Genomic DNA, 25551 nt, shown 5'->3' with positions numbered 1-25551 from the left:
CGCACGTGGTCGCGAGTGGTTCAAAGCGCCCGCGGTTACTGCCGGGAGGCAGAGCGGTCTCTGGGGAGCCAGGGGAGGACAGAACTGGGCGGACCGGGCGGCAGGCGTCGCCCAGACTCGTTGGGAGCGAGGAAAGTGGGGCTCGGGGCTGCAGGCCGCGGCGTCCAGGGCGCGCACCGGATCCCGCGCCCCTCCCTCTTGCGTCGCCCCCGCTGCAGGACTCGAGCGCTCAGTGCCGAGCGCTGGCTGTCCTTGGGCCAGTCTCGGCCAGAGGCAGGGGAGAAACAGCAGCGGCTGGCAAGTGCCGGCTGGAGAGGAACTGGCCAGAGAAGAGCGGGAGGAAGCTGGCTGGAGCCCTCCTGCTGCGGAGCGCGCTCGGCCCGGCCTGGAGTCGCTGGGGACCGAGCACGCGCCAGGGGAAGACGAGGTCCCGCGGCCGGGCCTCAGAGCGTCTGCCCCGCCGCCTCCCCAACCCTCGGGTCCAAACGGAGAGGTGGGGAGGACCCGAGCCGCGGGCTGGGAACTCCCTGGGCCCGCCGGCACCTGCTAGCATGGGCGCCACCCCCAGACCACCTGCTGCGGCGGCCCAGCCCGCCGCAGTGTTTATACCCGGGCGCGAGCCCGCACGGCCCGGCGCCGGGAGACGTGAGGCCCCGCCCCGCTCGTTGCGGCCCCGCCCTTCTGCGCCCGCGGCCTCTTGGGGTGTTTGGACCCCCCCACTCCGGCCGGGGGTCAGCGGCCCGCTGCCGGATGGATGGGAAGACTGGCTGAGGCAGGGCCTCCCTGCGGAAAGCGACGTCACGGACGCTCCCGCAGTGTGAATGAATCAAATGCCTGGGTGACCGCGGCCTCCGAGGCTGCCGGCGCGCGAAGGGTGGAGGGGGAGGGGAGATCGGCGGGCGGGGGCGGGAGGAGGGGAGAAAAGCGGAGCTGCAGCAACAGCGTCTCGGCGACCCGGGATGAGCACCAACCCCGGAGAGCGAGATCAAAGGGATTTGAAACAGACTGAGGGCTGGCGGGGGGAGGGGGCTGGCCAGCCTGTGGAGTCCTTCCGAAGAGGCGGAGGGCCCGGCTTCCACTGTGACTTAGGCGGCCTGCTTGGGTTTTTTATTATTATTTTCAAATTTCTGAATCCGGCTAGAGGGAGAGCGCGAGTGATCTCCGTAGACTGCGACTCGCTGGCTCTCGCTCCAAGATGATGCAGAGCGCGGCTGTCCCCGCGGAGGGGGCTGTCAAGGGGCTACCGGAGATGCTCGGTGTACCGATGCAACGTAAGACAACCCCCTTTCTCGCCGACCTAATTCGGTAACAGGACAGCTCACAGCCTCAGCCGGTGCAGGGCGGGCCGGACGCTGCTCGTGGCCCTGGCCGGGAGGGGCCGGTGGCCGGGGCGCAGAGGCCGTCACAGGGCAGGGGCACCGGCCAGAGTGCATGTGAAGGGCCTGGCTGTTGGCTGGGGCGAACGTGAAAGCTTCCTGAGACATGCTTGAGGCGGGCCAAGGGTACGGGAACCGTCTCCAGCCCAAGGGTATTGTGGAACGCTGGGTAGAGTGCTCTTTGGGGACGGCTGGGCCTGGGGGCAAGGGTGGCCACCCCAAATCATTTTCCTCTCCGGGCGATCAAAGCCTGCTGGACCGATAGTGCAACTTCACCTCAGCTGGTGGGAAGTTGGAGAGTGCATCCCACTCAGCCCCCGGGTCTGGCGGCTCAGAAGCCCTGGCAGCAAACTCGATCGCCGCCGCCGCCTGTGCGCCGGGCCAGCGAGTCCGGTGCGTCCCCAGCCGCTGCTGTCCGCGGCGCTGGCCGCCTGCGCCGCCCGGGACGACTGTTCCCAGTGAGGGAATCCACTCACCATCTTCCAGCTACCGGAGGAATGTAGAGGAGGGACAAACACTGGGAGAAAGTTGTGAACTTGGGGTTCAGTGTTTAAGCTAGCAAGAGCGTAAGATCGGGGTGGCTTGGGTTTGGAACGGAGGTGTGTGCTATCCCCATCACTTTCTTCCGGCGCCTGAAATGAGTGCCGGGCGTGAGCTGGTGGTGTGTTTGTCCCTGGTCTGTGTGTGTGTGTATGGGTGTCCGAAAGCACAGATTTTCCCGGAGGGAATCTGTCTCTCACTTTTGAATTGAGAGTCTGCGTGAGGCAGTCTGTCCGGAGACCGAAACAAGTCCCGAGCGCGCGTGGCCAGAGCCGCGTTAAGTCTTGCTCTGCGAGCTGGTGCGTTCTGCAGGACGCCCCTGGGCACAGGGAAGAGATGAAGTGTTCCCTCAGTCTTTTTGCCAAGGGGCTGTACTAACGCCTGCGACTTCTTTAGTGGTGCGGTAGCTAAGTCCTAGGTGCTTAAATTAAGAGCCAGCTCACAGAGAGATGGTGACTGCTACGAGCTGGGGCGTAGGAGCGCGCCCTCCTGCGCCCTCCTGCGCCCTCCTGCGCCCTCCTGCGCCGCGGCTCTCCATCGCAGGGTTTCTGTCCCGGGGTTACCTCCACGGGCAGGCTGGCCAGCAAGTGACCTAGACTCCCTGGCAAGTTTTGGGAAGAGACCAAAGAGGATAGCTTGATCCAAGCCTATTTAGATTGTTTGCTGGATATATCCTACAGTTATTCTTTGTGTTAGTAGTTGGCAAATAGTTTCAAGTCTATGCTGGGCCTCGGGTAATTTATTAAGATGCTCTGAGAAGGCCCTGGGGGGCGGTCATTACTCTTGCTGCCCCTCACAGGTACTGACACAAAGGGTTATTGCCCCTTGCACACAGAAATACAAACCTGGGGAAGGTGCACAAGACCTTAAACTGATTGTAGCTCTATGAAAGTGAGTGAGGAGAATATGTGAGAGGGACAAAGATGTGTGTGCGTGTGTGTGTGCGTGTGTGCGCACGCGAGTTATTCCTTGGTATTCAGCAAGCCTATACTTAAATGGCTGTGGTTCATAGGTGGCCTGTCAGTTGAGACAGCAATGAAATCTGGTGCCCTGGCCTTTGTTCTGATGGCCTTTTTGCGGGGGTGGGGGGCGCAGCACTTAGAATGTCTTGATTTTTTTTTTTTCTGGTACCTGGGATCAAACTCAGGACCTTGTGCTTTCAAGGCAGGTGCAGTGCCACTGTGCTAAACCCCGGGCCCCCATGTCTTGATTTTTGTTTCTCTTGCTCAAAGACAACTTTGGTGTTCGCCATGAGGAATTTGCTTTCCTAAAACGCCTAGAACTTGCCTTCAGAGCTGCAGTTCATTTGCTAAGGCTCTGAGTCTGGGTTCAAACTGTGGAAAACTTAATGAGGTAAAGAAAGGTCCCTTCAGCTCAGTGGCCCATCGAGGCAGAGCCATACCAAGAGGAGTGGTCAGGCCTCCCTTTTGTATTGCTCACGTTCTGTGGTCTCAGAGGAGACACCAGCCAAAATTGAGGGGGCTAATTTCTGAGGACTTCGAGAATCTTCTGTGTGTGGCTTATTCCTTCCCTGGCAGCAGATCTGGCCTCTGGCTGTTAGGTTGTTGGTGCTGGGGCTGGGGGACAGGTGGGTGTGGCTCTCTCACACCCACCCATACAACCATTCTCTGCCCTGAGACTCAGGGCCCAGTGGCCTAAGAATTCAGTGAATCGGGAGCAGTGCAGAGGGTCACACCATTGGCCCTCAGGGAAGAAGGGTAATCCCAAGGCCAGGGACACTCAAACTCTAGAGGAGGGGAGGTGAGAAAGGCTTAACCTCAGGGGTCCCTTCTACTCAACAACCACAGATTTGGATGCCCCCCCCCCCCCCGCCCCGTTCCTCTTTTTCTTCAACTTGAGTCACCACAAATCACAAATGGAACCCTTGGGGCACAGGTCTCAGGATTCATCAACCTCGGTGCGCCTGGTACCCTTGCCTCTAGGGGCGTTTTAGGAGTTTACATCCACTTTGTTTCAGCGGCGTGGAAATATTCTTTTGTTTATTTGAGGATGGGTGAGATGTATTCCCTTCAGGGAAATGTTACCAAGTAATGTAATAATTTTTCTTCCTTTGGCATTTTCTGCCTGCGACCTTGTCCTCTTCTTTGCCACTCTGTCCCCCCCTTCCCGTCCCCCGCCAGCTCTTTAGCGCTACCTTCCCCTGTCCTTCACCGGGTAGACTCTCTCGCCGCACACCACTCCACAAATTCCAGCTCCGCCAGTGGCTCGCGGGGACGTCCGCCCCGGAGCAGAGAGCTCGGAAAGAATCGGGCGGGAGGAGGCTGGGAGCGATCCCAAGAACCTCATGGGTAGAGAATTCACCGCCCCCCACGCCGGGGGGGATTGTTTGATCAGCTGCCCCCGCCTGGGGCCATTGCCTCCTAAAGAGCCCAGGTCACCACTCCTTGCTTGGTGACGCGCGCTTGCTCCGATCGAAGGACCCTGTGGCACCTGTGCGCGCCAAGGACCCCTTGGAAAGGCTTTGCCCCCCCCCCACCCCGTGTGGATTTCATCGGAAAGGGATTTCATCCTAGTCTAGGAGGTCCCAGCTTCTTGGCCCACGATCTTGTGTCGCGGGTCTCCCACCCACCGCCCCTCTCCTTCTGGGCACAGCCTGTCAGTGTCCTGATGGGGCTGTAGAGAAGCCAAGGTCTGAGTCCGAGCAGCGTTGGGAGTGGTTAAGCGTGTCCCGAGCGGTCGGCAAAACTTCGAGAACTCAGCGGACCCTTCATGCACCTGGGTCCTACCGGCCCCTCGGGTCGGCTAAGCAGACCCAGGAAAGCGCCAGATATGTACAGGAAGAGGGGGCGTTTTACCCGCCCTTTGCCCTCGGTTCTGACCGGTTCTGACCCATCTATCGTGAAGTCTTCCCGGTCCGCTGATTGCTGGGGGGAAGAATGGGGGACCCGCTCGGGAGGGACTCCAGTTGGTCCCCGCTCGGCTGGGTTCATGGAAAGGAGGCCCGGGCCTCTCCAGCCCGCTCTCTGGTCTCCTAAAGGGACGGCTTCCAGCTAGCTTCTGCGGATCGGAAGCTTCGGAAAAGGCTATTTCGTATTTGGAAAGGTCTGGATGAAGGAATTCTCCGGGGCGCCCCACTACACTCTCCTCCCTTTCTGGTGATCCTCGGGGTGTGCGTGGGTGTGTGTGTTAAATTTCCCAGTGCTAGTTGAGTCCTGAACCGTGGTTCCCCAATGTGTTTGTTTTCCTGCGGGGTTGGGGAATGTTTGCTGCCTCGTTCCCCGGGCCAATACTTTTCTCAAACTGGTTCTGAACACTTTTTTCCCCCATTCCTGCTTTGTCTCGTAGTGCGAGGAAAACCCCACGAAAATATATATAGGTGTATATGGAAAGCTAGATTCCTTCAGATTGCGGTACAGAATTTCAGACAGCAACCCAGCCACCACCGGCCTCTCTCCCTGCCTCACCAAAATATTCTCAGGTGCGAGCCACTTTTCTAAAGATCGGGCTGGCTATCTCCACCTGCCCGCCGATTGCAGCCTGGTGAGTTGGGGTTCGGATTTCCTAACGGCTGGGAACCTCCCGCCTCAGCTGTGAACTACGCAGAAGGGAATTTGGAGGAACTGGAGCGACCGTGACAGGGCCTAGCTTGGGACAAGGAGTGGCCGAGAGCGCGCGGGGCGAGAGGGCCCGGTCTCTTCCTTTCCGTACCTCGATCCGGGAGGAGAGCAAAGAAGGGGGAAGTTTGGGAAGCCGCGAGCTCAGAGCCTCAGGGTGTACGACGATGAAGAGCTAGCGGCGAAGTGCAAAGGTTTGCCCGGAGAAGGAGGGGGACCGGTAAGTCTCAAAGTCGGGACGGAGAAGAGGGACTAGGTCCTAACACGTTTGTTTTTTCTTTTGGCTGCTGTCTCAGCCTCAGGAAAACCGGAGTCAAGAGAGTCGGCTGCGCGGGGCTGGCCAGGAATGGCGTCCTCGGGTCTGGGGCGCGACCCGCTTGACCTCCCCGCGACCGGGGCAGGAGTCTCCGCCCTGCGGGCCAGCGCCGGCCTTCGTGGCCCTGGAGCGGGCGGGAATTGCTTCTCAGCGCCCCGGCTGCGCACCTGTGGGCGACGCAGGGTCCTGGGCGCTCGCTGGGCGCCTACGCTGCGTTTTGAGAGCCTCGCGCGGAGGCAGAGGCGGGCGGGCTCCGGCGGGAGCGCCGGTGTGCGCGCACCCCGCAGCCCCGGGTGAGGTCGCAGCCAGGACTAGGCGAATGAGGCGCTGCTCTGTGTGCGGCGTGCGCGCGATCGGCTTTCCTGCGCCTCGGGCCTCTCCCTCTGTCCATTCTGTGCCTGTGCCAGTCCCTTTTCCAGGTTTACTCTCCGAACACTTCGAGGCCCACTGAACTGGGCCTGGCGAAGCTAGGATCCGCTTTCTGCCCTTCGGAGCGGTGACGGGGACTTTTTCCTCAAGGAGAGGAGTGGCGGGCGGGAGTGCGGACGGCGCGCCCAGCAAGCGCAGGTCGGGTCAAAACCCTCTCCCTCCCCATGTCCAGTTCTCGCCGAGCATTGGAAAAGAAGAAACTGGAATCTCAACGCCGGCGGCGCAGGGCTCTGCGTGACTTTGTAAACTTTGGGAAGTGAGGCTCGCATTTTGGGAGCTCCCCCCCGCCCCCGTCTGAGCGGGGCGGTGTCCTGCAGCGGGACCGCGCGGCCCCCGAGCCCTCCTGGTTCTGTCCGCCTGGAGCCTCGGCTGCCGGCTCCACTCCCCAGCTTAGCGGATTTGAGCAGCGCTGGAAACGTGACAGGCTCTAGACGGACGAAGTTTCTACCTGAGCAGCCTATGATGGAAATTAAATTCCTCCAGAGAAGGGAGTTAGGGACACTGTGCGGTCGTGGGGGTGGATGCACCACAGAGGAAGCGGGCCTGGCCTGGGACCCAGCGCGGGCTACACCCCGTGTCGCTCAGGAGTGGGTTTCCCACAAGGGGTATTTGGACATATACGGTACTTATTTAAAAATGATACACCATAAATAAACATCATATGAGTTTAAGTAAATACGTCACACAGGTATTTAAATTTTAGATAACAGCGTGAATGTGACTGTTAAAAGGGCTCCGAAAGGTGAAACTAATGAAGAAAAAGCATTATTAGAAAAGCTGGGGCAGGATAAAGCCGGGAGCATCAGGAAATTAAAGGAGGACGGAAGCTAGGTGTGCCTCCCTCCTGACAGGCCCACAACAAAGAGGGGTTAGGGCAAGAATGTAGGCTGAATGCTGCGGGGATTAGGGCAACCCGAGCCGCGAAGACGTCGTGGGGACTGCCTACGGGACTGCAAACACCCGGGTAGATTGTAAAAATCGAGTCCTCCGACAGGTGGGGCGGGGGTCAGATGAGGCAGGAAACCGGCAAAGCAGTTTCTTCCTATTCAGTAGAGAAAAACACAGGGCACAAGGGCGTCTTGTATTTTGAACAGCGACCTAATGACCCCGCAGACCAGGTGTAGACAGCCTCAAGTCCTAAATATTTGCATTGTCCTAACTTCCCATTTGCTTGGGATTTTAGTGCCCTTTCACTCCGCGTTACAGTCAATTAGTGATTACTTAGCACCCGCATTAGCAGAGGAGAGAGAGAGAGAGAGAGAGAGAGAGAGAGAGAGAGAGAGAGAGAGAGAGAGAGAGAGAGAGAGAGAGGAAAACCCAGTGCTGCGGAGGACACTGTTGGGCAAGGGGCAGAAGGGTCGCACTTGCAGTTGTGCAGGAATAGAAAATTAGTTAATAGGGATTAACCAACCTGTTTTTTAAATACACTGAGTTGTTAAGAAATTTCCATACAGCCTCTTGTTTTAGACAGGAATGGTGGATATTTGGTGGATTTCCCAGGCTGGGAAGCTTATGTCCTCCAATTGCAGAGTTGTGGATGGGGGAGGGCAGAAGGAATTGGATGAAAGGACCTGGTGCCATTTATTTCAATTAGGGAAATTTATCAGGAATAGGGCTGAGAAGCTTTGGACCGCATAGAGACTTGGAACAAGTTTAGCTGATGAGGAGAGGCACGGAGTAATGTTACCCACTTTGGGAAACACGAGGTTGGAGAGACTGAAGCATCAGTTTGCTGTGGCAGCTCCAGAGGCATTACCGCATACACTACTGGATTTGGAGATGGCTGGCTGGGTGGGGCGGTTTACTTCTTTAATGATTTTCTGTCCTTTCCCTCTTCCTGGAATGAGTGTTAAGAATGCCCACAATACAAATATGGGCAAACGAGGTCTACTGCTTTTAGTAAAACTCCAACAGGACTTGGTGGCTTGAAAATCTCTCCCTCCCTTTTCTTCTTCCTCCTTCTACTGCCTCTCTCCCTTCCTTCCTTTGTGAAATATTTTCAGGTAGAAACAAGGAATTGGATAGGAATTCACAGCAAAGGAGTTTCCTTGGAGGCCATGTGTTGAACAGTGCAGGGTGAAGAGACCCATTTCTTGCCCTCTCTCTATGAGCCCTAGGGAAGCACTGGATCAAGGCTGCAAGCCTCTGGACTTCTATTGTTATTTGTGATGGGAAGAAATCACCAATAAATACTGCAGTGAGGTTCCCCCTCCCCTAACTCTTCAGTTTTATAGGACCCCTGATCAAAATGGAGCACAAATCAACCTTTTTGAGGCATTGTTGTTGGGGGTAGGTGAACAGGTTGGGTTTCAGTGGCAAAACTGGAATCGATTCTCCCTTGAAAAATATACTTTTGGTTAAATGTGATAGTGGCGGACTGTATAATTGTCCTGGGAGGTGAGTTCTGATGCCTGGTAATTTTTGGTGGGTTTCCTTTTTCAGGTTCTCCAACCCCTCCACTCTGTCTGTGTGGGTCTAGCCACAGATGTTTTACTGTTGGTACCTCACCCCTAAATGCCTTTAAAGTATAATTTGCTTTAATTATAATGTTAGGGGGTTAAGGGACTGGTTTGGGAATAGTTCAATAGAGATAAAACTTGCAGCCAAATTAATTGAAAGTTTCTTTTGAGAGAGGTTGCCAAACATATGGAATATTGCTACAGAATGAGACATCAGAAAAATACATCATGGAGATTTAGCAATGATAAATGTGAAAGTGGAGTGGAAATAGAGATGTGTCTACAGCATTTTCACACACTCATGGATTTATTTAATATAATTTTCTGTTTTATTTGCAATTACTGAGAATACTCAATGTCTTACAGAAGGAGACTAATTCTATGACATATATCATCTAGAAGATAATCCTCTCCCTTCAAATACATATTGACATTGTGTATTTCATTTGCTACCAGATTATTCCCATTAAAATATTATCCAAATTACAGCCTTAAAATGTTAACTTCAAAATTATCTCCAGCACTCTTTGGAATCAGCTGTTTTATTGAAGAGGTTATTATTTTTGAGCTATCTAAGAAGAAAAAGAATAAAGGATATTTTCAAAGTAAAACAAATATGATGCATTGTGGGAAGGATTCTGGAAGGGAAATGAAGGGAAAGGACAAATGAAGGTGTGATCATTTCTGATACAAGAAACATTTTCTTCTGTTTGCTAGTCATTTTTCAGGACAATCCAGAAAAAACTAGACATTAGATAACAAGATGCTTGTAGATTGATGCATTTTTAAGCACCTAAGTGGATATAATTATGATAGAGAATATAATTTTCCTCAAATGTGATACCAATTTTTTAAATTAGGATTTTTCCAGTATTTTTGAGGCTGGCTCAGCTCTCTGTTTGGTGCTGCTGTCACAATATCGAAATATCATGATGTTCAGTGCACCTTTCCCTCCTTAAGTTTTAAAGTATTAATATTGGAATTTTGTGCTCCCACTGTGTTTATGAGAATATTCTTACATTATGGCATTTGCTTAAGAGAGATTTTGTAAGACATTTTAGAAAATTATGGTCTTTTAAAAATATACTGGTTTAGAATAGATCAGAATATAAAAAAGGAAACTATATAGATTGTTAAATAAAAATGAACTGTCTTTGGTTGCAAAGGGCCAGGGAGGGAGTGGGCAACACCATACACAGGTAGTCACATTTTGTCAGGTGAAACTGTCTTGGGTCTCAGGCTCCCCTGTGTACAGGGAGCATAGATTAATCAGCTTTTCTTTGGTCACAGTTATCAGTTGATTTACAAGGGGAGTTGTGACCAGAAAATGGGATTTTATTGTCAGTGGTGATGGTAGCAACTTTGAATTGGAAAGTTTTATTTTTAAAATTTTTATCAGTAACGGAACTTTAATTTTTAGCTTAACTGTACCTCCATTCTAATGCTTAGAGTTGGATATTTCCGAACTCAGGTGTGCGTTTAGGCAGGTGTGCTGTAACTTGGTACGTCCTATGGTCCTAGGTCACCGATACACTTCAAAATTAAAGCTAGTCCCAGACGGAACCAGTGAGCCCCCGGCTGAGTATTTCCCAAGCCCGCCTCCTAGAATCCAGCTTCCCGCTTTCACTGGCAGGCAGCATCTCCTGTGGGTTGTTTTCGCCTCCATACTTGTGGGAAAGGAATGGGAAATTCTAGAAGAAAAATTTGCACAATATTTCAATTGTATGTGTTTCCTTAAAGCCCCTTTTGGCTTCTCCTTATAGTTAGTAGTCAGTAAAGAAACAAATAAAATTGTGTGTTTGGGGAAACATACATTAGCTGAATTAAGAGAGCTAAAACCAAAACAAAACAAAAACTACTCTTGGAGTAAAGTCAGCTAAAGTGGATTTGGGGCAGAAGTCCCAGAGAGAGGTGGCTTTGGTAAGCACTGATAGTAATCCCCAGGGGTCCCCAGAAACTATCAGGAGGCACAGAGTTCTAGCCCCAATGCAGCCCCCCACTGTGTTCCCTTAAGGAAGTCCCTTATTCTCCTAACCTTCAAATGTAAACAACGTCCACTCAGGGGGTCTGAGAAGAACCAATGAGCATGCAGATTTGAAAATACTTGGCAAAGTTTAGAGCGCTGATGACTTTAAGGTACTCAGACCACGGTCACAGTTCCCATTTTACAGATGGCACAGGCTCCTTGGTGTCCTGAGGACAGTGACCAGGAGTATTGTGGAGTCTCCCACAGACCCCAATTACTTTTCTGGAAAGCAACAAGAAAAACGTTCTAAGCATCAGGCTGTCAAGTCAGATTATGAAAAAAAAAATCTGTTTGTTCAAAAGGGCAGTCAAAAAGCAATGACTCCCAGGTCTCTGAGGTTGTGTGTTAAAGTTAAAATTTTACAAAATATTAATTTGGCCTCAGAGCCTAATCAAGTGAACATTATCCCTATCCCTATAAAATAACTTCGTTTAAAAAATATTAAAGTAATGCATCAGCATTATGATTCCAGTAGAGATACTTGAAATGATGATTCATTTTCCCAGAAAGGTTGAGTTTCTTAAATACATTTTAGAAATAATTTTTAGGTGTGTTGGTTCTAGTTGTAGCTCTTTCGTGGATTTTCTCTGCTCCATCTTGTTGGTCTTCTGTAACCAAGGGGATAGAAGACACCATTTTCAAAAAATTAAAATCGATCAAATAACATTCTGTGAAATGTTTCATGGTGGCTCCTGGTTCCTCGAGAACAGTTTCTTGGAAGTGAAGAAATGTGAGCGGGGAATAAAAATGCCCGATGCTTATTAGATATCACCAGAGAGGTATGGGTAATTTGGTGCCATAGACCACACCAGGCCCTTGATCTCTTCTGCTTCTCAGATTTCTTACACTTCTAATGGAGGAATCTGGATTTAAAAACTCATTTTCTTGTGGGCAACTCTGAAAAAGAATCCTAATATGTTCTTGCTGCAATACTCCAGGTGCTTTGAGGGCAAGTTCGTGGGTTTTATAAGCTTTGCTGATGAAGAGCTAGATTTTGGCTGCTGTTGAAAGGTCTGTAGCCATTTCTTATCCAGTAAGAAATAGCCACTTTTCCTTTGGACATGTAGATGGCTCTTAAGAAAAATGCTAGAAACCTCCAGTGTCAATGTGAAGCTAATCTACACTTACCTGGAAAGGGGACAGCAGTTGTGACTGGTGTCAGACAGTTAGTGGTCTCAGCCTCTTTGTTTTCACCATTCACACGTGGGGAGGACACCAAGGTCTGGTTTTTTGTTTTTTTTTGTACCAGGGATTGAACTCGGGTCCTTGCGCTTGTGCGGCAGACAGCGAAACCAATGAGCTAAATCCCCAACCCCGTAGGTCTGGTAAATTTGCCCTCATTTATGGAGAAGTCTGCCACATTTATTTATTCCAGAGAGACCATGCAGTATTGCGTCATCTGCTGCTCACCTTTAGGATGATATTAATTAGGGGTATGCATTTATATATTCTAGAATTAAGGAAGTGAGGACAGTTTTGAGTGTTTTTTTGGGGGGATGAAGGAGGAAAATGTATTTTTGGAAATAAGGAAATATGGAATAATTTTGATGCATATTAACTATACAAATCAATCTTGTTGGTGACTGACAATGGAGAGGGAGCTAACCATTGAACTTGGACAGTGCTACTGTGGACCTGGGTGTTCTACACCCATTGCGGATGTGATTGCAACACAGCAATAACAGGCCAGTGTTATCCTCAATTCACAGAAATGAAATACAAGAAATTTAAGAAAACCAAGGCTTGAAGAGTTTTGTTAATTTATCCAAGATCACATTCAAGGTAGAATTAAGGACTGAATAAAGGTCTGTCTCCAGTCTGTAAGCAGTTTGGCAGACCTAAAGATTGAAGCCCCAAACTCTGCACAGAAATGAAAGCTTTCAAATTCACCCATTATTTTTAAGCCTTCTTCGACAAGTATTTGAGGAAATGTCTACTTCTCTTGTCTTTCTGTTTCACTCACTGGGCACTCTTCCCACAGCTACAGGGTTGGACAGCTACCTCTTTCAGCGATGGCTTCCTTTTTCCATGGGGCTTGACTTCAGAGGCTTTTTGCAGGGCAGCAGTGCATGTGTTTGTGTGTGTGTCTGTATGTGTACTTTTTACCTGTGAGCATATATGCCCATGTGCTATATGCTGTATGCACACACATATGTGTGTTTCCTTGAGTATTTTTAAATATGTATGAGCATGTTTGTATGTATATAAGCATGGTATGTGCGTGTGCCTTTGTGGCCAGGGTGGCCCCAGTCACAGCACATGGAGCAGCTTTGAGACTCTCTGTCTCCATTTCTCCTCTTGACATGGTCAAGCCAGGTAAGGTTTCTATATGTTCTTCTATGTGTACAGGTATGTCTGTGTGAATGTGTGTGTGACTGTAAGTATATATGTGCCTGTGTGTATATTGAGTGTGTATGAGGGTCGCCTGTGTAGTAAGAGTGTCTGTGTATACATGTTTGTGCTCTCCATGTGTGTGTCCTTAGGTCTGTGCCTTCTGCCATGTCACTCTGTAGGACATGGGAGGCTCTGGTGGACAGGTCCTGCTGATAGGGAGCGTATTGTACTGTTGGTTCAGCATCTCCGTCGATTCCTTCCTTGGCTGTCCCGGGAACATTACCTTTTCTTGCCTAAGTTTACTGTCTGCAGAGCCCCAGCTGAGAACATCACTGCAGAACTCTTATGTGCGGCTAAAATAAAAACCTTAATTTTAAATGAAATGGTTGTTCATATAGGGAACTGAGTTTATACATCAAGTGCTGCCTTTAGTGACTCCAAGGATCTGCATAAATTCCAGTCTTTAAAGTGAGATTTCATGATACTAAATACTGCATGAAATGAGTTGAGTTTACTAAGGATTTGGAAATTTTGGTTACAGCTTCATTTCTGATAAGAGACCTATATTAACCTCTGTCTGTTCAGGCTTTCCAGGTTGTAAAATAATAGCAACAATAACAATTTTCACAGGCCCTAAAAAGGCTTATGCTGTTCTGAAAAATTTCTAGATAGTGTACATTTCTTAGTAATCACATGGAGGCCTTGTAGCCTGAGATGTGGGGCTTGAGTTCACAAGTCTCTGCCCTCCCGTGGGCAGGGGTGGGCCTGAGCTCAACAGATGCCATCAACAAGGGGGCACCTTGCAGATGGGGGAGGGGTTGGTGGATGGGGCTTCCTGCTGCCTGCCCTTCCCGGGGCATTAGGTGTTCGTCTCATGTGACACATGCATTTTCTGTGCAGGTAATCTAAATTTATGCCTCAGACATTTCATTTGCCCAGTTGTTAGGGAGCACACAGAGCAGCCTTCAGTCTATAAATGGCAGGGTCCAGCCAGGCAAAGGCAAAGTGATGGCTCAGGCCTCTTGAGTTCTCAGGTGGAGTGAGTCTGTTTTTGTTTTGTTTTGTTTTGTTTTGTTTTTGCTACCGGGGATGGAACTTGGGTCCTTGTGCTTGCGAGGCAAGCCGTGGAACCACTGAGCTAAATCCCTGGCCCTGTCTGTCTTAAGGGAAGCAGTGGTGCAGGCTGTTAGTTCACATCCCAGTTCCTCCACCACGAGACTCTGAGCACACACTGCCTGGCTCTTCCAGGCTCAGTTTCCTCATCTGTGAAGTGGGGATGATGGTACCTCCTCACTGAGGTGTGTGAATCAGTGAGGTAATGTACATTCAAGCCCTGGCAGAGTTCACAGTAGGTTCTGGATGCCCAGCTTCACTCTTACTGCATATTGTGGATCTTTTAAATCATTTCTAAATTATCTTTGCTTCAAAAAATTCTTTCTCTTTGTCTCTGTCTCTCTCTCAGTCGATACTGGCTTTTATTTTTTTTTTTAATTTTGAAGTCACCCTCCTTATATCCCTTCCATGTGTGCCAAACCCGAGGGGTGGCTCATCTTAGTCCCAATGCCTTGCTGAGGAGCCCTCCTTGGGGCAGCCCCGCCTGACTCAGCCTGAAGCATCTCTTGCTTGTTTGCCTGCTTTTACTGCTCTTCCTCAAGGCAGTGTTGTCTGGCTCACAGGCCTGGAGCTCCCCACCTACTGCCATTTCCTGACTACATTAGCCCTAATGTATTCTCTCTTGAATATCATCATATTAAGTCTCCCAGTTGATACCTTGCTTGAAATAAATTTTATGGGCACACATCCTCACTTCTTCCCATGCATTTGTGGCTGAGAGAAGAAATAGAGCCTTATACTTCCCTGGAGGACAGGCCAAACAATGAAGTGGGACTGCAGCCCTGGGGCCCAGGAGCCAGGAACTCGTAGAAGGTGGCTCACCGCTTCTGCCTCTGCCTCCCAGGGCCAGCCAGGGTGGCTCCACAGGTTCACAAAAGGGTAATTGGCTGACCCTGGACTGTGTCTACCTCCTTTCTTTGCTCAGAGATGCCCCTGACATGGCACTCTCCACCAAGGCAGTGCCCAGGTGCCTAGCTTTGGGTGAGTGCAACTGCCCTCTGGGTTCAAGTGGCACTCGGCACTGCATAGCAACCCCATAGTGCATGATTGGCCTTGCTCACACGTGCAGGCTGGCACTGTGCCTTTTTGCCCATGCCTTTCTTCCCTTAGCTGGGAGGACTTCCTGGCTAGGTCTGCCTACTCTCTCCTGCAGGATGAAGCCAGAGCAGTCCTCCACTCCTCCTTCCTCAAGCAGTCCTTAGGCTCAGTAGCCCGCAGTGCTCCAGCTCCAACAGCTCTTGACCTGAGTTGTCCCTGCTCTCCACTGCTGGAGACTGGGCTTATCCTGGCTATGGGCCCTGCAGCTTCCTCACCGTCTCTCCCAGGCAGCACAAGTGCCACCTCTCCACCCAAACCTTCCCTTCAGCTCCAGGGAGGCCGGTCTCTGGCAGCCCCTGCAGAGGCCAGGGCTGTGACTGCTGGGGACAGACAGACGTGCTCTTAAGTCCACACTCTAGCCCTCCCAGCCTTACTGGAGGGACTGAACCTAGAGTCTTTGCACTGAGCTACATCCCCAGCCCACTTTATTTTTCTGCTTTGAGGCAGGATCTTGCTAAGTTGCCTAGGTGGGGCTTGAACTTGTGATCTCTTGCCTCAGCTTCCCAGAGTTCTGGGATCACAGGCATGCACCATCACGTCTGGAATGGGGATTTTTTTTTTTTTTTTTTTTTTTTTTTGGTACTGGGGATCGAACTTGGGACCTTGAGCTTGAGAGGCAGGTGCTGGAACCACTGAGCTAAATCCCCGGCCCAAGGAATGGGGATTTTTATGAAGGCTCAGTCAGGTAAAGCCTGGGTGCATGAAGAGTGTCTTTCACCCATTTCTGCAGTTGATCATGTCTCCTAATCATAGAGACCCTTATGGAGTACCTGCTGTGTGCTGGACTCTGTGCTAGGAACTTTTCATGCCTTGGCCCATTTACTCTTCACTGTAGGTCTTATGAGGCACTATTGGCACCAGCATCATTTTACAGGTGAGGAACTGAAGCAGAAATGAGCTAAATGATTTGTCCAAAGTGAAAAAGCAGAGCCAAGATTCAGACCCAGGCAGTCTGGTTCCAGAGTCCATGGCTTTCCCTGTGCTCTTCCTACCCTTTTATTAAATGGACATTCTTGTGGCCACCAGGGGCTTAGCACTTTACTGGGTACTTCAGAACTTGATAAGTACTGATCAGTTGAGCAGTTTCTTTCTCAAGGAAACCTTTTAAAATAGAAAAGAATTCCCACATGAACCGGGACAATTAGCCAGGGTCTAGGCTTGCATGCATCTGCTTTGGTGTTGACTCTTAGTACGTGTCAGAGAAAAGGTCATGCGTGAGCCCAGGCACTGGCTAATGGGTCTAACTTTCAAGTAAATTCTGGTGGTGCTGATCCATGAAAGGGTTGGGGCTTAACAGGGTCCAAGGTGAGCACTTGTGAGCATAGGGCTATTGATGGCGTTTAGTGAGTGGCCCAATTGCCTGTTTATAAGTTTTAAATTCAAGAAAGAACACTTTTTCTTTGTATGGATTTTGATGTGTTTAATTGTTTCCCCAAGGCTTCGAGGCTAATTCTATCATGGTAACATTGTAGGATTGATATCCCAACCAGAAGCGCAATATAAATGGAGAAACACATGTGATTCTCATGAAATTTGGCTTTAGTGCTTTTGTTGACATGGCGTGAGTAGGAGAAACTGTGAGGAACTGTTTCAAGTGAGCTTCTTAGTGAGTACTGGAAGTTGCTATCCACTGATTAACATCCACAGATTTACCCTTGCATGGCAAGCAGCTGCTGGTGGTGAGGAAGAAATGCTGTTCCTTAGGATCTCCTTCCAGTGGGAATGATGTATGCAGACAGCAAAAGTGCTTCATTATGGTGGTGGTACTGGGGATTGAATCTAGGGCCTTCACACTGAGCTATACCCCCAGCCCTGTTTTATTTATTTTGAGACCAGGTCTTGCTAAGTCACTAAATTGCCCAGGCTGGGCTGGAACTGAAGATCTCCTGCCTCAGCCTCGCAGACACTATTTATAACAGAGTGAGAAATGCAGGGTTGCCGGCCTTGTGAATGCTATGTTAGGAGGACTAGTGTTTGCACTTTTATGATTTTGGCTTTAGTATTTGTTACCTTTCCACCTTGGTGATGGTGGGGGCAGGGAAGAATGGCTAGGAACACTATCATTATTCACCCAATCATAGGAGCCTGACCAGTTTGGAGATTTTGAATCATTCAGTGACAATAGAATAAGCTTTCACTCATTACTAGGTACAGTGTAGGTAACTTTTTTTTGGTACCGGACATCGAACTCGGGACCTTGCGCTTTCAAGGCAGGTGGTGGCACCACTGAGCTAAAACTCAGCCCCAGTATAGGTAACTTTTAAATCAGCAGAGCCAAGTCTAGGCAGGAGTTCCAGGAATAACTCCCAGCTCCCCAAAATTTCATTGCCTCTGCCATGATCTACACCAGTACAAAAAGAGCCTGCCCTTCAGCTGTCCTTACCTTTAACTCAGTTCTGAATGCAGGTCATTCAGAACCTGAACTGCAGGGGAATCTGAGAAATCAGTGTATAACTTTCTTTCTGTGGCCCAGGAATGAACATCAGGAAGGATTTTTTTGAGACAAGGTCTCATTATGTAGTTTAAACTGTCTTTAAACTCACCATGTAGCCCAGGCTGGCCTTGAACTCAAAGCAGTCTTCCTGCCTCAGCCTCCTGAGTGCTGGAGAGTGCTGGAATTACAGGCATGTGCCACCACACCAGGCTGATAAGGATTACTGATGGAGCCAATCCATGCTACCTGGTGAAATTCAAGGAAATGCTGAGATCCACTCTCCAGGAGCAGCCTCAGGCCTGGACCTTGGTTACCAGCCACTTCCCACCCCAAATCATTCACTTTTCAGGCCAGATGGCCTCTCAGTCCCTAGCTAGGCAGGGCTCACTTGGGGGCTGATGTCTCCAGCAGTTTCCACCAAGTACTGAAAACAGCTGCCCTGGGGCTTCTGGTCAGGTTTGTTCCCACCACAGGCATGGTGGGAATGCAGCCCACAGCCTGGTCTTTAGCAGGCTGTGCCAAAGACTCACACTGCCTCTCTCCTCTCCCCACAGAGATCCCCCAGTGTGCTGGCTGCAACCAGCATATCCTGGACAAGTTCATCCTGAAGGTCCTGGACAGACACTGGCACAGCTCCTGCCTCAAGTGTGCAGACTGCCAGATGCAGCTGGCCGACAGGTGCTTCTCCAGGGCAGGGAGCGTCTACTGCAAGGAGGACTTCTTCAAGTGAGTGAGAACTGGGCCCCTCCCTCTCCTTGCTCTGGCTTCTCCCAGGGAATGAGGGGGAAGCTGCAGGGAGAAGGGACGGGGAGACTGCAGGGTCCCTCTGGGGGCAGGCAGGTGAGTCCTGGTGATGAGAGGATGCTCCTCACTGAGATCCTAGGACCTCACCTAAACTCTGCAGGGGACACAGCGGGTGGGGAGTGGCAGGGGGCTAGGACCAAGCTTGGCCAGGGCAGCTGCCGGAATTGCTTTTCTTGCTTGGTGAGTGGGGGCCTCAGGGCACTTGGCTGTGTTATTCCAGAGACTTTCAGAGCAGGTACTTTAAGTTCATGCCTCACCCTGGGGGAAGCTCCATGGCTATGTTTCCCAAGCTGCTTTGAGGCCCCCAGAGGCTTGGGAGAGTTGTTCAGTCAGTATCATCCCTTTAAATGGAAACAGGATGGAGAGGCCTTTTTGTGTCATGATTCAGAGCTCAGACCCTGCCTGGATTTGAACCTACTTTTTTTGTTTGTTTGTTTTGTTATTTTTTGGTGCCGGGGATCAAACCCCGGTCTTTGCAGGCAGTGGAACCATTGAGCTAAATTCCCAGCCCTGAACCTACTTTTTGGCTGTGTGCTCTTGGGTAATCACTTAACTTTTCTGTGCTACAGTTCATCTGTAAAATGGGTCTACTAATAATAGTTCTCACCCCAGGGTCGTTATTAGCTTGGACTAGGTCAGCTTGTATAATGTTCTTAGGCAACTATTTGTCACCTAAGTGCTGTCTCTTAAGATGGTCCTGGGTTTTGGGTCAGGGTAAGGGGGCCTCCTAGAAATTCATTTTCTGCATCACTTAGTTTGGGACTTCTCTCCTAGGGTCTGTTACTGGAGCCAGTGTCTTCGCCAGCACAGATCAGCCGGCCCCAGCAAAGCCAAGAGTGGGAGGGAGGCAGGGGTCACCAGTCAGTGACATTGTGCCCTGTCAGTCACCCAGCCCTGGGTGGCCCAGGGGAGTGGAGTGGGGGGCTCACCGAGGCCTGAAGCATTCAGTGAAATGAGCAGGCCTGAAGAGGAGGTGGGCACCCCCCTGAGGTGGTCAGGGAGGAGGACCTGTGAGAGATCAGGGCAGGGTACAGGACATGGGGTTTCTCTCCATCTTCCCAAAGGCTGGGAATATGTAATGTCCAGTTTCTGAGGATTCTCAAACTTCTTTAGTGGGATGTGAGTTGAAGAGCTTGTTGTAGAAGATCCTGATGACCACAGAGGCCCCCTCCTATCTGTGTTCAGAAGGTTGTGCTCATTGTCATCGTCACATTTGGTCAGTTACGTAACCCTCTCCTTGTGTATATGCATGTGTGTACGTGTGTGTGTTCATGGCTGTGTGTGTGCACCACTGGAAGGTAGGTGCGCCCAGCAAGTCCATGATGGTTCAAACGATGGGACGGACTTTGGGTTCTCCCTCTCAGCTTTTTGGTGTGCTGGTCCCCTTTCTCTGCATTTTCCTTTTGCTTTCTCCACCTCTGACTCTCAGCTGTTTGGCATGTGTGCAGTTCCCTTTTCTCCATGCACATCTTTTCTCAGTGGGTGTCGAGAGTTTGCCTCCGTCTTACTGTCCTACCAACTGCCAAGCAGCTCTTGAAGGCCCCTGCGTAGGGTAAATTCCATGGGGACATAAATGTGCACCTAAGCAGGGCAGGAGGAGGCCTTATAGTCCGGGCACCATCCTCCAGTGTGTCCCACTGCCTTTGGAGAGCTGAGGTGAGCTCCAGGAGTGAGGGAAGAGGCCATAGTTTCTTGCCCATCCATGGACAGATGTAGTAGTGTAAGTGTTGAGATGTCCCTGGGTCAGCTGTCAGTGCCCACAGGGATTCTGGCTGGTCCAGCCTGGGAGGTCAGGGCAGCCCCGTGGGATGCAGGGAGAGCTCAGCAAGGTGTCCCCACCAGATTGTGCCCTAGAGCCCTCAGCATGACCTCAGGACCCTGCCTGTCCCCTTGCTCTCCTCCTGGTGGCCCACAAGCCATCCTGCCAGATGAGCCATCCTACCTCACAGCTCACGGCTAGCTCCCTCCTCAGTGTTCCTTCGCCTGCACAGGATTCTGGTTGCATCAGCACTGTTACTGCCTCTTGCTCTGTGCTTCCTCCCAGTCCTCCATCACTGTTTTCCTTGGTGCCCCTTCCCTTGCATTTCTTGCCCCCAAACCCTGACCCTGGATATTTCCTCCCCTGGGGACAGACACTACTCTCTCCAGGGCTGCTCATCCTTCCATGGCTGTTCAGAGCCTGGCTTCTGGGCAGTGGTAGCCCCGTGGAGGCATCACCCCCTCTCCGTTCTCTCCTTGGTGACTCAGTCTAAGCTACTGTTGCTCTTTCATCATGTACCTGCATTATCTTCCTTGTTGGCTGGAGGAAATGGCCTACATGCTATTCATTTCTCTGTCCCCTGCATAAGCATCTGGCCCTGCACCTTCTTGCCTGTAGTCCGTCACCAGGTTTGAACATGGAGTAAGGTTATATAATAGATTTACAAGGGCTTTGATGACCAGTTTTTTTTCCCTGTATCTTGCACAGCATCTTGTAAGTTAGGGAACCTAAGGCTGCCTGGAAAATGCACAAGCTCATTATTTAGCCTCAAGTATTCCCCTTGTTCTGCTGGTCCCTTGCGCACAAGTGTAAGCCAGGGCTGGCGAGTGGGGAGCTGGCCACAGCTCTGGTGCTGAATCCATTGGCTCTGCATGGGCTGCTATGTGGAGGGGACAGAAGCCTGAGGCGATTCTGTCAGCTGCCAGTGGAGGGCCAGTGAGAGGTGCATATGGCACTGTCAAGGTCCCCAGTGAGGACTTTTGGATTTACAGTCCCATTGGCTCTTTGGGACCTTGCCTGTTTGGTACGGGAATCACAGCTGCGTCCTGTCCTAGGTAAGGGCAGGGAGGGAGTAAGTTGTCCAGGATTGGAGTGGCTTCACCTCCCATCCCCAGGGATTTTAGGACCTAGTGCTCACTTGGAGTCCAGGAGCAGCCAGCTCTTCCTTATGGTTAATTGAATGTCACCTGGCACTTGCTTTCAGACAGCACACATGCAGTGGGGGGAGGAGGGCAGGCAGTCCTGGGACGCCTCGTGCTCAGCTGCAGAAATCACAACTGTGGCAGCCTTGTGGGAGGGATGCCAGGTCTCATGCACTTGAATTTGCCCATTAGACCTCAGAATCCTGTCAGCCGTGGGGTTTGGAGGACATGGGTCAGAGCCAGGGAGAATCCTTTCTCCATGCTCCTTGAAGAAATAGAAAAAAGAAAATGCCTTTTTTCCCCCCAGCAGCTGCCTCATAGCTCTGTTGGAAGGCAGTGCAGGACTCCCTAGCCTCGCTGCTCAGCACTGTGCTTCTAGGTCCTTAGATCAACGTGCTCCACGACAAGGGGCAGGACCACAGCTTTGCACAACCCCCGGGGGATCCTCCATCTGTATTTTGTGTGAAGTTTTTCACATCAAGATGGTGGTGTGAGGAGCACTCCCTGGAGGTGTGTAACACTTCAGGTTGGGAGAGGATGGGGAAGCCAGGGGTCAGGACTTCACCTTCAGCCAGAGACCTGTGGTAATACTGAGGATAGACAGCAGAGGGCAATGTTGGTATGTACCCAAACAAAGAAGTATTGCTTGGAGGTTGTACTCTGTGGTTGTTGCATTTGTCTTTTAGGCCTGTTGAATTTTGTCTTGGTCAGTGATTGACTGAGTTTTGGTGTTCTTTGTGATTTTGCTTCCTGGGTTCTTGGCTTCCTTTTTCCACAGGAAATACATTTCTGAGGCCCAGCAGGAAAGAGTGTGTGGACTAACACAGAGTGATGGGGCTGATTTGCTCTGAGTCTAGTGGGGGCATCAGGAGAGCCCATCCTTCATGCAGAGATGTTCTGAGGCCTATTACAATTTGAACCTAGAACTGAGGGGCCAACAACTGCTTGTGTCTCTAGACCATGTGCCAGCACATCATGGGTCGCATTTCTCCTAGCAAAGGGGCCAGAGCCTGAGGAGAGTAGGGATTTGGGAGCAGGGCTTCAGGGTCTTCCTCCTCATCACCAGCTAGGTCCTGTGAGGGAGCACAGTGCAGCCAGGAGTTCGCTGCTCCAGGAGCTGGGTTCGAGTGCCGGTTCTGTCAGTGGCCAGCTGGGTACCCTTGCTTAGGCAAGTTTCTTAACATTTCTGAGCTTCAGTGTCCTCTTCAGGAAAGATAGGAATTCTAACACTGCCTTTTTTAGAGGAGACCTGGCACACAGGAGCATTTTGCAAAATCGGGCTGTTATTAGCAGAATGACTTGGTGAATCCAAGGGGAGCTTCTTGAATTCCTGTTCTATCTTGGATCAGCTGCTCATCAGCAAACAAGCAAGTGACCAGGCCCTCCCTCTGTTAAGGGGAGACACACTAACCCACAGAGTTGGGAAGAAGGCAGTGGGCGTGGGTATCTGGCCCTGATGGGGGCACTTGGCTGGCTCCCTGAGGAAGAGGCTGTCGGTGAGATCCCTTGGCTGGGCCTGCCCTGGCCCCTCTACCCCACCCCCATTTGAGAGCTTCCCTGTGGAGATGGCACTGACTGCCTAGAGCTCCTCAGACGGAGCTGGTGTAGCCTGGCAGGGTGACGGGCAGGTGGCAGTGTGGCAGGGGCCATGCCGCAGGATGGACAAGTCATGCTGATTTATGCAAAAATTTGGGAAATAAACCACTGATTGTTATGATACGAAAACGCACATCACTATAGAGTCAGAGAGAGGACACAGCGTATACAGGTTTTAATGTAAAGGTCAAGACTTCACCACGGGCATTCAGGCTTGTGGGGAGCTTCAAGCTGTGCCCTGGGCCACCAGAGGTCTGTACTTAACAAGTGCCTGTCAGAGGGACGTGGGGGACAGAATCGCAGACATTCTGGGGTGCGTTACCCCCGGAGCCCCTTGTCAGAATGTTATGCTTCTCTGAGGCTGTCTCCCTGGCCCCAAGGCCCTCGGCCTGCCGTGCCATCTGGGGTCCCTGGCGAGATGGAGGCCGAGGGGCGGAGGCAGCTGTGGGCTGCTCGGTGGGGGTGGGGCGGCCGTTCCCTGCGGCTCTCCAGCCCCTCCCCCCAGCAGTCAATCTCGGGCGCTGTCAGCCAGGGGCAGGTAGGCAGCGTCCTTGGAGCAGCCGTGATTTATCCCTGCAGTTTCAGCTCAGCCACGGTTTGGCTGCCGCAGGGTGGTTTTGCTGCCTGTGCACAGGTCTTCCCTGTTGACCTCAACCCAGTCCCTCGGTGCCCAGGACCTCTCTTCCTCATGTGGGCCATGGCAGAGCCCCACAGGGTGTAGTTCACAGGGGAAGGCAGGGTTGACCTCGATTGGGGGTCGACTTCATAAAAGGACGAGGGTTTGGGGTTTGAATCCACACTCATTGTGAACTTGGGGCATCATACCTCATTCAACGTCACTTGTCCATCTCTAAAATGGAAATAAAACTGTCAAAATTTGGAGTTGCTATGAGGATTGAGGAAGATAGCTTAGTAGCTATCACTATTGGTAGATGTTCTTACCAGAGTTACCAGAGAAGCAATAGAGCTTCTATGGAGGGAGGAAAAAAGAGAGAAGGGTGTCCTGGGGTCAGGGGCTGGAAAGGCTTCGAGCCAGGAAGGGGCCTGGGGTGGGTGGTGAGGCCGGGCCAGTGAGAGTGGAAGTTCAGGCGACTGAAACGAATGGCTGCCTTTTAGTGTGGGTTGGAGAGCTGTTTTTCTGTCTCAAGCTTTTCCTCACAGGGTGCTGTCCCTCCTGGAGCTTTGGGACAGTAACCTCCACCCTTGGCCTTCACCTCACAGAGCAGGTCCAGGTTCAGGCAGGAGTGGCCAGGCTGTTCTTGTGTGGGTGTAAAGCTGCCGTCCGATGTCCTTGTGTCCTGTTGCTCCTGAAGAGGCTGCTGCAGTTCTGCAGTTGGTTGTTGGCTGTGTGTCCAATCTGGGGCCAGACTTTTGCTGAGCCACTTTTTATTTCTGGTAACTACACACCTGCTAGGCCACACACACATACACACATGCACACAACTCTAGAAAAATATGCTAAGGAACCCACAGGGGGAGGGTCTCTTTGACATGTGGCTTTCCATAATTTCTGAATAGTTTATAGTCTAATTCCCTCACTAAGCAAATTAAACCTTTTAAGGTAACGATCAGATGGTCCAGATAGTGGCTGTGCATGTGGACATTTGTAAGATTCAAACACACTGGTGGGACCAGGCCCACAGTCATTTGTGACAGCCTGTAATCAAGGCAGAAGCAATTACTTAGCCCAGCAGTTTCCCCCTGGGGACGGGAGGCCATATATCAGGCGCTGATGAGTCCGGGATGATCTGTCCGCCTGGACCGAGCTCTCCTGGTTCAGCTGTGCACAGCACCGCCCTCCCAAGCCTGGCCTTCGGTGAAGGCCTCCTGACATCTGTGGAAAGTACCTCTCAGGGACTTTCCTGGCAGGAGGAGACTGGATCTACAGTTGCCAATCAGCCTGGAAGTCAGACGGCATTAGCGCTGTGGAAATAGGGTCCCTGCACAGGGTGAGACAATGGTGCTGTGCGAGTGGAGGATGTGAGCGGTGTTCTTTCACCCCAGGCCAAACGCTGCAGCCAGCATCCGAAAGCGTCCTTCTCCTAATGGGCCAGACTCAGCCCTGTTTTCTCCCCACCCCGACCCCTGGCTATCCAGGTGCCAGGGCACTGAGATCCAATCTCCAAAACACCCTCTCTATCCATCCCTGCTACCTCTGCCTTGTTGGCCCCTTTTCCTGCCTTTGCACCCCCGATGGTTTTCTAACTGCATCCCCTCGCCTCCCTCCCTCCTCTACGCAGATGTCCCTTCCTCCAGGCCCATCTAGGGGCACTGTGCTGAAACTTCCAAGCTCAGCACTCAAGGGCCCATGATCTAGCTCAACTTTATCTTTATCACACTGGGAGCCTGTTAGAGCCATATCTGATTTGTTACTTTGGACCCTGGGGAACTTTCCATGTCCTTGGAAGACCACTTTGGAAAGAAGCCACAGAGTGGTGTTATAGGTGAGCATAGCAGTTCGGCTGGGAGGACTGGGTGGGACTTCTGTCCTCCAAAGGTCCTTGCCACTGCCTGCTAGTGTCTGCCGTGCTACCACACAGAGTGAAGCCC

At 51.3% G+C, this 25551-nt stretch overlaps 1 protein-coding gene across 2 annotated transcripts in view; it reads left to right on the top strand.

Moving 5' to 3' along the window:
* The first annotated feature begins 939 nt into the window (after positions 1-939).
* Positions 940-25551, top strand: part of Lhx4 (LIM homeobox 4) — a 45026-nt gene continuing 20414 nt past the window's right edge. Inside the window, exons 1-2 of one of the 2 annotated variants that reach the window (XM_087194404.1) lie at positions 940-1271; positions 18255-18426. In XM_087194404.1, the coding sequence (XP_087050530.1) occupies positions 1196-1271; positions 18255-18426 (248 nt within the window). In that variant the 5' untranslated portion in view covers positions 940-1195. Of the gene's footprint in view, positions 1272-17835; positions 18427-25551 lie in introns of those variants that run through there. The other variant, XM_021265314.2, reaches the window with a different exon arrangement.

Source organism: Heterocephalus glaber, unplaced genomic scaffold (genome assembly GCF_053883595.1).
Source record: "Heterocephalus glaber isolate CG9 unplaced genomic scaffold, H.glaber_assembly_v1.0 deba00001600, whole genome shotgun sequence".
In the NCBI taxonomy this organism is placed as follows: domain Eukaryota; kingdom Metazoa; phylum Chordata; class Mammalia; order Rodentia; family Bathyergidae; genus Heterocephalus; species Heterocephalus glaber.
Note: the sequence above shows the minus strand (reverse complement) of the source record. Positions and strands in the feature narration are given on the sequence as shown.